Raw genomic sequence first — 13074 nt, 5'->3', positions numbered from 1 at the left:
ATGAAGATTCAGTGGGATTTGTGCTTGTGGATTCAATCAAGCAGTGGGGTTTCTTTTGCTGACTATCTCCTGCTTGTTCTTAGTTTTAGCAAGCTCAAAGTGGCTGCTGTATATCAAACTCCTCGTCCATAATGCTCATTGGAAAAAATGATCTTCTTTTTTCTGTATAATTAGCTGCATCCAGGATGGTGCTGTCTTTTTTATTGTTGCTCTCCACCTTTGACCACGGACAGATGGATCTGTAATTGGAGACAGTTTACTGACCTTTGTACCGTATTTGACAGCCTTTAATAATACTGATGAAATCAGCCTTTAGTGCACACCTTCCATAGATTGCTCGCCCACACATGCAAAAATCATTCAAAATGTGTTGCCCATACACACTCTTAAATCTTGACTTGCAAAACTGACTACAACTTGAGTTTGTTGATTTTAGCTGATGATAAGCTCATCAAGTTAAAGTTAAACTGTTAGACGGAACAAAATATACATATCTTAAATTAAAAAAGACTTCTAAGGAGAGTCTGTAATGCAAGAGGTTTTCAGTGTTTCTATATGCACGGCCATATTTGGAGTGAGACCTTTATATGCAAATTGTAATGAAACAAGCAATGATGTGCGAGACACCAACAAGGAGGGCATCATTTCAGAGCCACCAGCCCATGCCCAGAATACACAAACAAAGATTTACACACTCAAATGTTGAGAACTACAGCATGAGTGACGTGGTGGTCTGATAATTCAGAAAAAAAGCATCTGGTGTTTGCCACATTACTGAGTCATCGCAGGTAACAGATTGTTTAATAACATCAAGCCAAGGATTGTATTGTGTCAGCCTTTTCCAGGTATACGTGCAGCCAGATATTTTGTTTAAGTCACATACATGGCTCTCCTCTTGACTCCACGTGGCTGGAGTACCAGAGTTTTGACACAAAACATGTTAATGTGGTGAGTCCTACGTGTACATAAGCCTGACAAAGGGGTTTTGGTATGTTACTTGTGGTTGTCATCTTATGACAAGCAGGAGGTCATACTATGACCACCCAAGAACAATCTCAGGTCATGTGAGATTCTCAAGACCTGAATTTGACTTGGGACTCAAGGAAAGTCGACTTGGTCACATTGTAGACATGGAAACAGGAGCGATTGCAGATCTCAATTTGAACAGAACTGTGTGTGAAGATTTTGACAGACCTGAGCTTGAAGACTATAAACTGTCATCGCCTCCTCATAATATAATTGCTGGGAAAAAAACTTTTTTAAGTTTCCTCTGTCAGAAAAATGTTAACAATTTCTTTCTGTACTCAATAAAGATGATCTACTTAGCTAAATCAAGGCAATTTTTTATATAGTTCATAATCAAATTTGCTTCAGAGGGGTTTACAATCTGTAAAAGAGGAAAAACAAAGAAGAGATCCCACTTATGGGATTGGATGGGGCTGGCTGAAACAGGATTTCTCCTTTTTGTTTGATTGTTTCTTTGTTTTTAATTTGTACACATTTGTTGTTTCACTTTTGGTGTTTGCACCTTTCCTGGTTGTTTAGTTTCTGGTTTCTTTATTATAGTTGTGGGGGATTTATTTAATTGCAAATATCAGTGGAACTAAATAATAGAAACACCCCTCAATGTCCAAAATGACCTACAGTTTAACTGACATCTCTTTAAAACAGGTTTTCATATTACATATGACAGAAGTGTTGCATTAGAATGCATTCTTTTTAGCTTGGTGTACCTGGTAAACTGTCAAGTATGTCGTGAGCAATACGAGGCTAAGTCACTCATTAACTCTAAATATTTGTGATTCATATCATTCATGGACACAGACTGAAGAAACACAACTTTGGCCTAATGTGCTCGTTTCAGCCTTTTAAACAAGCCAATTCCGCCATAGATATAGGCATGATAGACAAGCACGCACTTTCTCTCTGAGCACTATTTGAGCAGCCTCTGGAAAAACAAGCCGGAAGTACATTTTTTGTTTAAATGTGAAGTTATATATTTGCAGATTTGACCACAGCAATTATATCCACGTTCAGAAATACGTTACTAACAGTGCAGTCGTGTTCTGTGGAGCACATTTCTGTACCTGGGCCCCTCCTCTCGTCAGCCTGGTCGCTGGAGGTTGATGTCACTGGCAGAGTCCTCAGGACAGGAGGACACAACTAGGTAGAGCTGGTCTCAGACAAACCGTGGAGATCCAGTGAGAGGAAGAAAAGTGGGCGATGTTGCAGCTAGGATCTTGTTTATGGACATTGTGGGAAGACTGCTGATACAGTCCATCCAAGCTGAGAGGTCGAGGTAGCCTCATCGCCGCAGTATTTTTGATCACTTCTTTAAAGGAATACAAAAATGTCGTCTCCAAGTCCAGGCAAGAGGCGAATGGATACCGACGTGGTGAAACTGTATCCTTCCCAGAACATAAACAAGCCGAAATAGCCAAATTAAATAGGCACGTCTTGTTTTATAGCCATTGTCAGCTCTCTAATGTTGATTAAATACGTCATTTGTTCCCGATGGCTGTTGTAACGATGTGTATTATTCCGCTGCTAGCTATTTGAGATTAATGTATATTGTGAAAAGTGAGTAACGTGAAACACCGTGGTGTTAACGGGAAGCTGTGTGTAACGCTAGCTCACTGTTAAGTTAGCAGAATAGCGAGGAAGCTACACGTTTAATGTTATTTGTGTGGACTCACTTGCCTCTTCGCCAGAATTATTTCGCTAATACATTATTAATGTTTTTTTCTTGTCTTGTTTGTATCCATCGAGAATTAGCAGCGTAATCTGTCGCAACACAACGCTGACTGGTTAAACTCTGTGTTAGCTTTGGACGTTGTTAGCCTTAGCTTGGGTACGATAAGTTAGCCTGCTAGCCAGTAATATGTGGTCCCACCGGACTGACAACATAACGTGAGGGATAAGCGAGGACTCTTTTACATTTTCGAAACACTTATTTGGAAAGTTAGGTGTATTTTTTTCATGATTTGGTAACGTTTACACTGAGGAAGCTAGCTGTTTAGCTTTCACCGAGAGAACAAATAAGGTCGATGTAGCGTAACAGAGACGATCTTTCGACAAATACACAGAAAGTCGACCTCTAACTACATTTATTAACGTTAGACAACAGGAAAAACCAGACATTGACATTTTGTGCTCATTTTAAATTGACGCCCAAATACAAACATATTTCAAATAGAAAATAACCAGAACATAAATTGTGTTTATAAAGAATAATTCACGGTTGTTGTGTTTACCACATGTTATACAGTAGAATTTATGAAGCCTAAATGTGATTTTATCTGAGTTAAACGATGTTAAAAAGAGGGGGCTTAAAAAGCGAATGTATATGGTATTGTCCTCTTTAATATTATTGTTTTCAATAACATTACTTGGATATCAAATGATGGTATGTTTTAATTTGTTGACAGCTGACTGGTGTAGTCTTGTTGAGTGTATATCGTTGTGTTGTGGCTCATTATTTGCAGTTTTCATCTGAAGTTTGCATGAAAGGTTTTCTGACAGCGTGAGCTGCATTGTTTTGTTTTTGTCCTGCAGCTAGACGCTGCTCTCTGATTGGTCAGCCTGTTACCATCCGGAACATGGCAGGGGGCGGGGCTTCACACACAGCTGATCGAAGAAACAACAAGCGTGGTGTCCGGGGCACATGAAGGGGGGGGGGGGGGGGGGGGGGGGGCTTCCAGTCCACAGCAGGGACAGGGCCGCACACCGTGCTTGATCTTAGTGGATGGACGTGTTGTTTTCACTTTTGCAGAACTAGGGTCACACAGCTAGAGCTGAAACAATCATGATGATTAATTGATTACTCAAACTAGTCAGTGAAAATTATAATGACCATATAATCGTTTAAGTCATTTGAAGTCATAGCAAAAATCTTGGTTCCAGTTCCTGGAATGTGCGGATTTCCTGATTTGATGTTTTTATGTGTTTGTGTAAACTCACTATCCTTGGTTTTGGGGCTGTTGGTCAGACAAAACAAGCAATTTGAAGACATCCCCTTAGCCTAGGATTGGATTTTTCACAATTTTTTGACTTTTTAACAATCTCATCCTCTCTTAATCTGAATGAATAATCAATTAATCATAAGAAAGTTTATTGAAATCTTAATTGAGAATGAAATTAATCAGCCCTACTGATGACATACATAGAGAGAAAAGCGTTGGTCCTTTATAATGGAGTATGTTAGTCTTTTACCTAAGATGCTATTAGTGAATGAAATTGGGCCTAATATTTAAGTATTTGAATTTCATATCTTTCAAGACTTAGACACAATCAGTTTCACAACAGAAAAAAATGACTTAATGCATAGTGTTGTGCCAGGATGCACTTTTACTTTTATCAATTTGATAATTCAAAACTTCTTATTATTCCTTAAATTTACATATTTTATATAACCTTCATTATAACCAGCCATTAAACCTGTTATCAATCAATTAATTATAATAATGATGTTTGTGACCCCTTACCTGAGAATGTTGGTTAGAGTTAAAATACACGTGTGGTTCTACCTAGAGCTACTAACATGCTCAAGTGCAGGCAGATTTAATGATGCCAAGGTAGATAGGAAAGAGTTTATGTGCTATTAAGTATGTAAAGGTAGTGAGTCATTCAGGTTGATGGATTAATTTAAATTCTTGTATTCCTTCCGCTGCATATATTGTATTGTCTTTGCTGTTTCGTTGATTTGTTTTCAGTTTTCATGATTCTTTATGAATCCTTACCTTGAAGAGAGGATTTAACATAAGTCAAAGACATGTTTCTTACCAAACCTGCACATCTACGTCAAAAAAAGAAATATACATATACATTGTACATATACAATGTACATGTTTTTGTAATGTCTTAAGTGTGCGAATCAAATCCAATCAAACTTAGAACATTTTTGTCACAGGTGTGATTGTGGACACACAGTATTGTCTATAAAAAAGATGCAAACAAAGGAGAAATTCAAAATAGGGTAACTGTTTTTGCTTTTCGTTGACGTGCTTTATAAAGTAAGGAAATAAAGCCGAAATGTTCAGCGTCATGAGAACTAGTACATCATAACGCTGATAAATCAGTGCACTGAGAGCTTTCGTAAAAATAAAGGTTTTCCCTTGTGTAGTTACTTTACTCTTGAGTGAGCATATGTTAGAGTTTCTATGGATAACCCTAAGGGAAAGGCAGAAGAGAGAGATGCACAGTTTTACTGCACAAGCCTGCAACTGTAACTGGTTTTATTTATAGGACCCATTGCTTTAGATCACATTTAGAGCTACCCTGTCTTCTTGGGTAGTGGTTTGCAAACCTTTTACTATTCAGTGACTGAGCTTTTTAAACCTTCTTCTCTGGTAGATGTTTACAGTTATTTTGCTGTCTGAAAGTTATGTAATCCAGCATTATCCTAACGTTTCCTTTGTTAGACTGTTGGGATTGAGATGACAGAAGGATTTACGACAGGATGATGAAATAGAGTGTAACAGTTCGTTGTGTGGTTTTTGTGGGTTTTTTTGTTTTCCATCTGTCATTGTGTCAGTCTCACAGTCGTTGACTGAGTACGTTCGACCTTTCTGTGTTGCGGTCAGACAGTTGACTCAGTTTCATGTCTCTTGCTGTCACCACACACTGTGATTATGACACATCCTTCTCACCCAAGTCAAGTTCCATCTTCTCCAGCTGTAGCTTCCTTCAACACAGATCAAAGTTCCCATCAGTCCTCTCAACAGCTAAGGTAGCTGAAGAGAGCAGGTTTACACTGATCATCTTAATGTTTGGTAGTTGATAGACCCTCCTCTGATGTCTGTGCTTTCAGTATTATTTTCCTTTTTGTAGATGTTTATTGAGAATAATGATTCGTGGCCATGAAAAAATCACCACACTTTCCTGATTATGTCCAAGTGCAACAGTTAATGTTTGCGGTTTTCTGTTTTGAGAAATGTGGAATGGATGTGCAGTGGAAAAGCTTTTATTGTTGTTTTTTTCTTCTGTCTTCTTTCTTATTGTAAGATGTTTTGAGCTGTTGTCTGTTGGTTGAGTTTGTCTGGCAGTGGACACTGCATTATTGATCTCACTGCCTCATGTTATTGATTTTAGGGTTTGACCTCTGCCCAGACAAGTTCACAGAGAGTGAGCCTCTAAGGTTTTAGACACAGTAGCCCAGCCTGTTTTGGTGAATGTTTGTCGAAAATATATCTGATGTCTGAATTTTCTGCCTCTTGTGTTGGTTGAGTTTTGGGTGTGGCTTTTCCTTAACCAGTCATCAGCATTGAGAGCAAGCACGAGGTCACCATCCTTAGTGGACTCAACGAATTTGTGGTCAAGTTCCATGGACCACCTGGAAGTAAGAGCCTCCCGAAAATTACAGATTTCCGATTCTCCTTTTTATAGTATAAATTTATGAGAGTGGTATTGATCCTCTCGACTGTCAAAGAAAGAGAATAAATGTGTTTTCCAAAATACGGAACTCTTCCTTTAACAACCTGGACAATGCTGTTTGTTTTGTGTGTTTGTTTTGAGAATATATTGATTGATCTTACTTTTTCCAGCACCGTATGAAGGAGGCGTGTGGAAGGTTCGGGTGGACCTGCCAGATAAATATCCCTTCAAATCGCCATCAATAGGTATGAAATAATAGGAATGTAATAATCATGCAAGTGTTTAATCCTTGTGAACGATATAAGCTTTGAAAATCTTTATGCCCATCATTATTATCCTTGCCTTGTCCAGTAGTGCTGTTAAACAGTGGACATCAGAGTGATTTGAACTTGCTTCTCTCTCATTTTTTCTTTTACAGGATTCATGAATAAAATCTTTCATCCCAACATTGATGAAGCGTAAGTAGGACAGTTATTAGATATCAGTATACAGTTGTACCTTTTTTTTAATGCAGACACCCTGACACCTACAAACATATCTTAAAGTTTAGTATATGGGAAATTATTCTTGCTAGTGATAAAATGCTGCTGTTTTCTCTTGAACTCACCCAGAACTCACTGTGCACCCTCCTCTGCTGTGACAGTGTCTTCTTTTTGTATCATTCACAGTGGTGTGTTTTGTCTTTTTGCAGGTCAGGCACTGTGTGTTTAGATGTCATAAACCAGACGTGGACAGCTCTCTATGGTAGGTCACAGTCACAGCTCTCATTATGACAGCCTCATATAGTGTATATACAGTACTTTCACCAGTCATTCTGTTAAACTGACTGACAGTAAATGGCCAATAAAATAACACATAGCGAGCAGCTTACACCTCTACAGTGCAGCTTTGGGCAGAGCATCTCGGTTTAATCGGCTTACACTTCAATGATAACTGCAGCTTGTATTAAGGTCATGTATTGAGCATTGATAGATAAGAAGGTCCTGAGGCTGAGAGGACTCTGAACAGGATGTAGTGAACACACTCACGTGGAGGGGATTTTTCTCACTTTCTTTGTTTCTGTTGTTCCAGTGACTGTTACAATGATTGTGAAACTCCTTCAAACTTCTGCCAGTAGCTCCCAGATTTTGGTTTACACTTGGATCTTTGTGCGTTTATGTGCAACAGATGAGTTTGCACACTGTTCACTTGATCAAGTTGTGAGTAATATTGTTAGGTATCTCAGAAGTACATCACTGTTTCAAAAAGATGGTTTACACCTTTTGGACTTTCTGAGGTGTTCCTGCATTTGGAGTCGTTTTGTAATTATCTCTAGTGGATGATGATATAGTTGCAGACATGACTCCAGCTTGTTGGTGGTTCATATGACCTGTGTAGGTTTGTTTTTCTGTCTACTGACTAATCTTTCTCCCCACATCCACCAGACCTCACCAACATCTTTGAGTCGTTCCTCCCGCAGCTGCTCGCCTACCCCAACCCCATTGATCCTCTGAACGGGGATGCAGCCGCCATGTACCTGCACCGACCAGAGGATTATAAACACAAGATCAAAGGTAGCACACTCAAAGTCGGAAATAGTGGCTGTTCAGATGAAAAACAAAATGACATGTATGTGGTTACTGTAGGGTTCGCTGTTTTCTTAATATTTCTACATTGGGAGAATATAACGTTTAGATTTTGTGCATTCCCAGAATGCAGCTGTGATTTTGCAAGGAGTTATTGTAGCTATTCAAGCTAAAGGGAACACGCACTGTTAAAATCCAAATATTATATTAGCAATGTTGGAGATGTTTGCAACTTGCAATCAAGTTGTATATATACATGTATTTCTAATCTAATGCTGGTTTCCATCTACTGCAGCCACATGAATATTCAGAGTTGTTTTGTTGAGATAAACAGCTGGTGGCGCTAATTCTCCAGTCAGGTTCCATTTAACCATTGAAGAAGAAGAGGGCGCAACAAAATGCTGACATTAAACGAAAACCAGTCAAAGACAGACAGTGGAAAATGATGTGGATTTGTGACGTGAATTAATTTGAGGAACATTATAGTCTTCTCATGTGTTCCACACAGGTCTGATGTTTTCATCTGCCGCCATTATCTAGTCATATACAAGATTTATTTCCTAAGTTTCAACTGCACTATGTCACATTTTTGCATTTTTATCAATGCACCAACTATTTCACCGGAGTCAAGTGTGAAAACCTATTTTTGATATTTTTACTTTTTGAATTTCTGGCTTTTCTACTCAGGTAAACTATGATGAGGTTTCATAAGTTACAGAGGAGTTCCTCACCATGACTGACATAACTGAAACACCTGTCAATGTGCGAGAGTGTTAGAGGCTGCTGTGTCGTTGCTGAGTTGCATCACATGGACTCAGTCAAGCCATCTTTCTCCCTCCTCGTGTTTCTCTTACAGAGTACATCCAGAAGTACGCCACAGAGGAGGCCCTAAAGGAACAGGAGGAAGGAGGGGGCGACTCTTCTTCCGAGAGCTCCATGTCAGACTTTTCGGAGGATGAGGCTCAGGACATGGAGTTGTAGTGAAGGGGGAGATCCTTTCCACTTCACCTCACAACAGACTATCATTTCCTAAGAGCAGAAACTCAGTACTATATTCATATTTAAACAAGACAATTTTTTACAGCAACACAAGGATTTTTATTGCTACACAAGGATTTGCAGTATGATATTGCAGAATATTTACCGTTATTTAGGAATTCATCACCTGCCCCTTCCCCCCTCCTCCTTACCTGACAGAGCCTTTGTAGATCAGAAAGGAGTGCATCATTCGATTCCATTATCTTTAGTGGCTTTAGGCAAGGCACTCACACTCACCGAGTCTAAGCAGGAGGCAAGAGGACTGTCATCAAAGCAAAACTACACTGTTTACACTCAGTTTCCTATTTGGATCCACAAGACACACCTCACCAGCTTCTCTGTTGTGACATGCAAGTTTTTTTTTTTACCAGTATTCATTCAACATTTTACTGCTTCATCAGGCATCTTTTCTTCGCTGACAGAGCTCTGCAGGATGACAATCCACTATTTGTGAGCGATCTCAACTTCAGAAGCACGTGGATTCTTTTTTTTTTTTTTTCACCATTCATTGTTTGACACAACTGCCCCGAGGAGCTGCCATTACAATCATCACTTCTGAGGAGCCGAAGACCACAAGCCCACAGCGCGGTCATGTGTTCGCCGTGTACTGACTGGTGTGGCTGCAGACAGCCTCTCTGACAGGACTGCATGGCACACACTATCAAGCAACCAATGCATCAACCATGACAACTCCACAGAATGTGTGTGTGTGCGTGCGTGCGTGTGTGTGTGGGGGCATGCACCTGTGTGTGTTGATGCATGAATGTAACCCAGCGAGAATCATGGTGTGTTGATAACCGTGTTGTACTGAACCCTGATGCTCAGCAGAAGTGGAGGAGAAGGTTCATGATCCTGGTCATTCTCATCTTCAATACCCATCTCCTCCTCCTCCTCTTCCTCCTCTCCGTTTTAGGAAAGTGTCTGTCATTCTCTGAGTATCTTTGTATATTGTGGCATGACACAGAAGTAAAGTTTGTGTAGGGCTTTGTGGAGCTGTAGAAATGAAGAGGACACCTGTGTGCAGGGCCTCTGTGAACTGGGTGGGGTTTGATGGGTATTATCCAGGTCCTTGTTGAATTGTTGAACTTCTTAACTTTGCCTATTGCTTGTGTTGAACTATAATAGGTGTTTGACTTGCGTAGGGATAGTTTGTTTTTTTTTTGTTTTTGTTTTTTTGCGGGTGGTGAATTTAATACTCATATAACACACTAGTTTGAAGACTAATTGTCCTGTTAAGATGAGGAGAATTAATACATCTTTGTCTGTGGGATGACTCTTTGTTGAATCAAATCCTCCAAAGACGTGTTGCACCCCTGCTCCACTGCACCCCTCTTCTTATGCAAATGTATCCATCAAAGATAATTTACATCGTCGGAGAAGAAGTGCTCTTTGTTTCAGCCATTCAACACTGTCGCATTTCCTTTTGTCACACTGTTGATGGCCTGTTGTTTTCCAAAATGGCGAGACCAAAATATAATGGCTCTACAAGCTGAGTTTCTGATATATCCCCCCCAACCCCTCAGACTGGATTTGGGGATAAAGAGTTTACTTTGAGGTTAAGCGAGAAGATAAATGAATAACTGAAATGAATATTCTCAAAGCGTCAAACTCTTGAGTGGTCAACTCAGATTACTTTAAATTTAAATTCAGGCACAGGTTTCTCCTTCTTCAGGGGACAGATTAATAGCTTTTGCCCTGAAAAGGTCCATGTGCCTGATAGCAACTGTGCAGAGGAAGCGTTACCAGAGAAGTGACAGTTTACTGTTTAATTTCATGACGGTGCTCTGGTCTGTGTGTAATGCAGACTTGAAGCCTGATCATACATGTTTGTAACAGGCACTCAACGCACTGTAAATCAGTTTGTATTATGTGTTATTTCTGTAAGGAAACACAAATTAGTATCTTACTTCATCGCTATCAAAATGGGCTATTTTGTCTACAATCCAGAAAAAAGGATTGTAGACAAAAATTGAATCAATAATAATCCCTTTATAATTTTTTAGGATGATATCAGGATCTCTTCCATGGTGTCTTGCAAGAGGGTTTACCTCCATTTGAGAATAACAGGTTAAAAAAACTAGCATTTCATAGTTTTTGACATGACATTAAAAATGTATTTGTTAAATAGCCTAGTTAAAATGGCTCTAATTAGCATTGGTAACCAAATATATGTTGGTGTAGGTCTTAGGACAACATGATACACAGTCAGTTGTCATGTGCAACAAAAAAAAAAAACACTGTCCAGCCTTGTTGTCTGTTATCATCTGGATTCATCAGTGTATTATGTATTTTTTATTAATAAGACATATATTTGATGCCTATAATTTGTTTTGAATGTTTTTATTTTTGTCTTTTAAGCCCGATGTCCTAGACACAAGTCAAGATATCCCTGATTTTTTTTAAAAGCAAAAAATGAATAAATGTGCTTCCCTTGTAACTTGAAGACAGAAATAAACAACAAAAAATAAATATGAACTATGTCAGTATCATGCTTCTGTGTATGACATGATGTCAGATTACATCACTGCTGAGGTTAGAAAATTAGTTGTGGTTTTTCGTTTCGAAATGTCAGCTTTGTTTACCCTAATATTCTTAGACCTTCGGACTGATCACATACACAATGGGTTTAAAGTCATGTGCTGGGGATAAATGGTGTTAATCCAGGGAAATTCACACTGAACGATTGTAACACCTGTCTCTCATCAGTCCACTAGATGGCAGTCCTGTCTGTCTGTTCGTTTTGCAGACTGCATAAGCCTATGACTTTCATGAGGAGGCTCACCCATAAAAATTACACCAGTTTTAGATAAATCTTCATTTATGTTTTTACCCATTTTTCCAACACACCCAGCTTTATTCTTTATAAAAGCACAATAAAATGCTTAACCTATGAAATCACATTGCAAAGTTTTACATGACCCATATCTAATTCTACATTATGGTTGTTACATGTGTTTTATGTCTGTGAATAGACATTTTTGACATGTCGCAGTAGGAAAAGCACAGGTGTAAATAATGAAAGTAACGATGGCTGACTTCAGCTGCTCCAGTGACAGGGTCCTGGTATTGTGCGTGCTGCTTCTCCGAGACACTAAAACAGAACAGAGCCATCGTTAATGTCATTAGTAACACCTGTGATTGATGACAAGACAAAATGTCTGCCGTGATAAAGGTCTGTTGGTGAGAGTTGAGTAAGTATGGAAGCTAAAGTCTGCCAGGGAAAGAATGAAAATAGATTTTTTTTTAAGTTAGCCATAATAAAAATGTATTTTTATGATGTACTATTTTAGGATTTAGACTTCTGTCAAAGTCAAAGTTTCCAGGCAGATGCTTCCATAGCAAGTAATTTTCTTCACACAAAAAACTTTTTGTCTAAGAAGCCATAAAAAAGAAAAAAACACCATTTTAATCCAGTTTGGGAGTTAGCTGGATTATTAAGGATATTCTTGACTTTCCATTACACATATGGATCTGATACAGTAAAAAAAGAAAACTTGATTAAATAAAAAGCAGACACGGTCCTGCATGTTGAGCTGTTGGAGTGTGATGCTCTTAAACAGACACAAGCAGACAATGATCTTATGAAATATTCATACTTGTGTGGCTATGGAGCCTCTTTCTGATTATGTTCGGGTTTCCTGTTTCAACATTAGTTTAATCATTAATGCAGATTAAGCTTTTGACCACTGTGATTATTTTCTCGAGAAACTCATTCTTATAGCGTTAAGGTAAAACAATTATTAATGGAATATTATATGATAGTTATATAATATGTCAATTAAAAGGTATTTTGGACGAATGGCTGAATGATAGTAGTTTCCCTCATATCTGTTTTTAAGCTCTGATTAGAAGAAAATCTGCAGAGAATGAGAGCAAAATGATGAAAAACGGGCACAAAACAAACACAAAACAACTGCAGAGCTGTAAAATGACCAGAGACACAGAAATACAAGAGACACAAAACCACCAAACATGGTCTGGGGGGCTTTTACACATCTGTGCCCAGAGTCCCATCCTTTCGTGATCCGTCCATGTCTGCAGCATGAGCATACAGTAACTCATTTTAGTCCAACAATAACTATACTGTGGTAAGACATAC

At 38.8% G+C, this 13074-nt stretch overlaps 1 protein-coding gene across 1 annotated transcript; it reads left to right on the top strand.

Moving 5' to 3' along the window:
• Positions 1-2136: 2136 nt before the first annotated feature.
• Positions 2137-11450, top strand: LOC111671260 (ubiquitin-conjugating enzyme E2 H-like). The gene is made up of 7 exons (XM_023428345.2): positions 2137-2403; positions 6261-6337; positions 6543-6617; positions 6791-6830; positions 7064-7116; positions 7797-7925; positions 8794-11450. The coding sequence occupies exons 1-7, from the start codon at positions 2351-2353 to the stop codon at positions 8916-8918; spliced, it is 552 nt and encodes a 183-aa protein (XP_023284113.1). The 5' UTR covers positions 2137-2350; the 3' UTR covers positions 8919-11450.
• The last annotated feature ends 1624 nt before the right edge of the window (positions 11451-13074 follow it).

The sequence above is a fragment of the Seriola lalandi genome, unplaced genomic scaffold, assembly GCF_002814215.2.
Source record: "Seriola lalandi dorsalis isolate HSWRI2012SDOR001 ecotype SW California unplaced genomic scaffold, Sedor1 jcf7180002054873, whole genome shotgun sequence".
Classification (NCBI taxonomy): Eukaryota; Metazoa; Chordata; class Actinopteri; order Carangiformes; family Carangidae; genus Seriola; species Seriola lalandi.
Note: the sequence above shows the minus strand (reverse complement) of the source record. Positions and strands in the feature narration are given on the sequence as shown.

Excerpts from the sequence above, each read along its gene's own strand:
- LOC111671260 (XM_023428345.2), top strand. The coding sequence starts at position 2,351 with ATGTCGTCTCCAAGTCCAGGCAAGAGGCGAATGGATACCGACGTGGTG. Across the intron at positions 2,404-6,260 it reads GATACCGACGTGGTGAAACT|CATTGAGAGCAAGCACGAGG; the intron begins GTATCCTTCCCA and ends ACCAGTCATCAG. Across the intron at positions 7,926-8,793 it reads TTATAAACACAAGATCAAAG|AGTACATCCAGAAGTACGCC; the intron begins GTAGCACACTCA and ends TTTCTCTTACAG.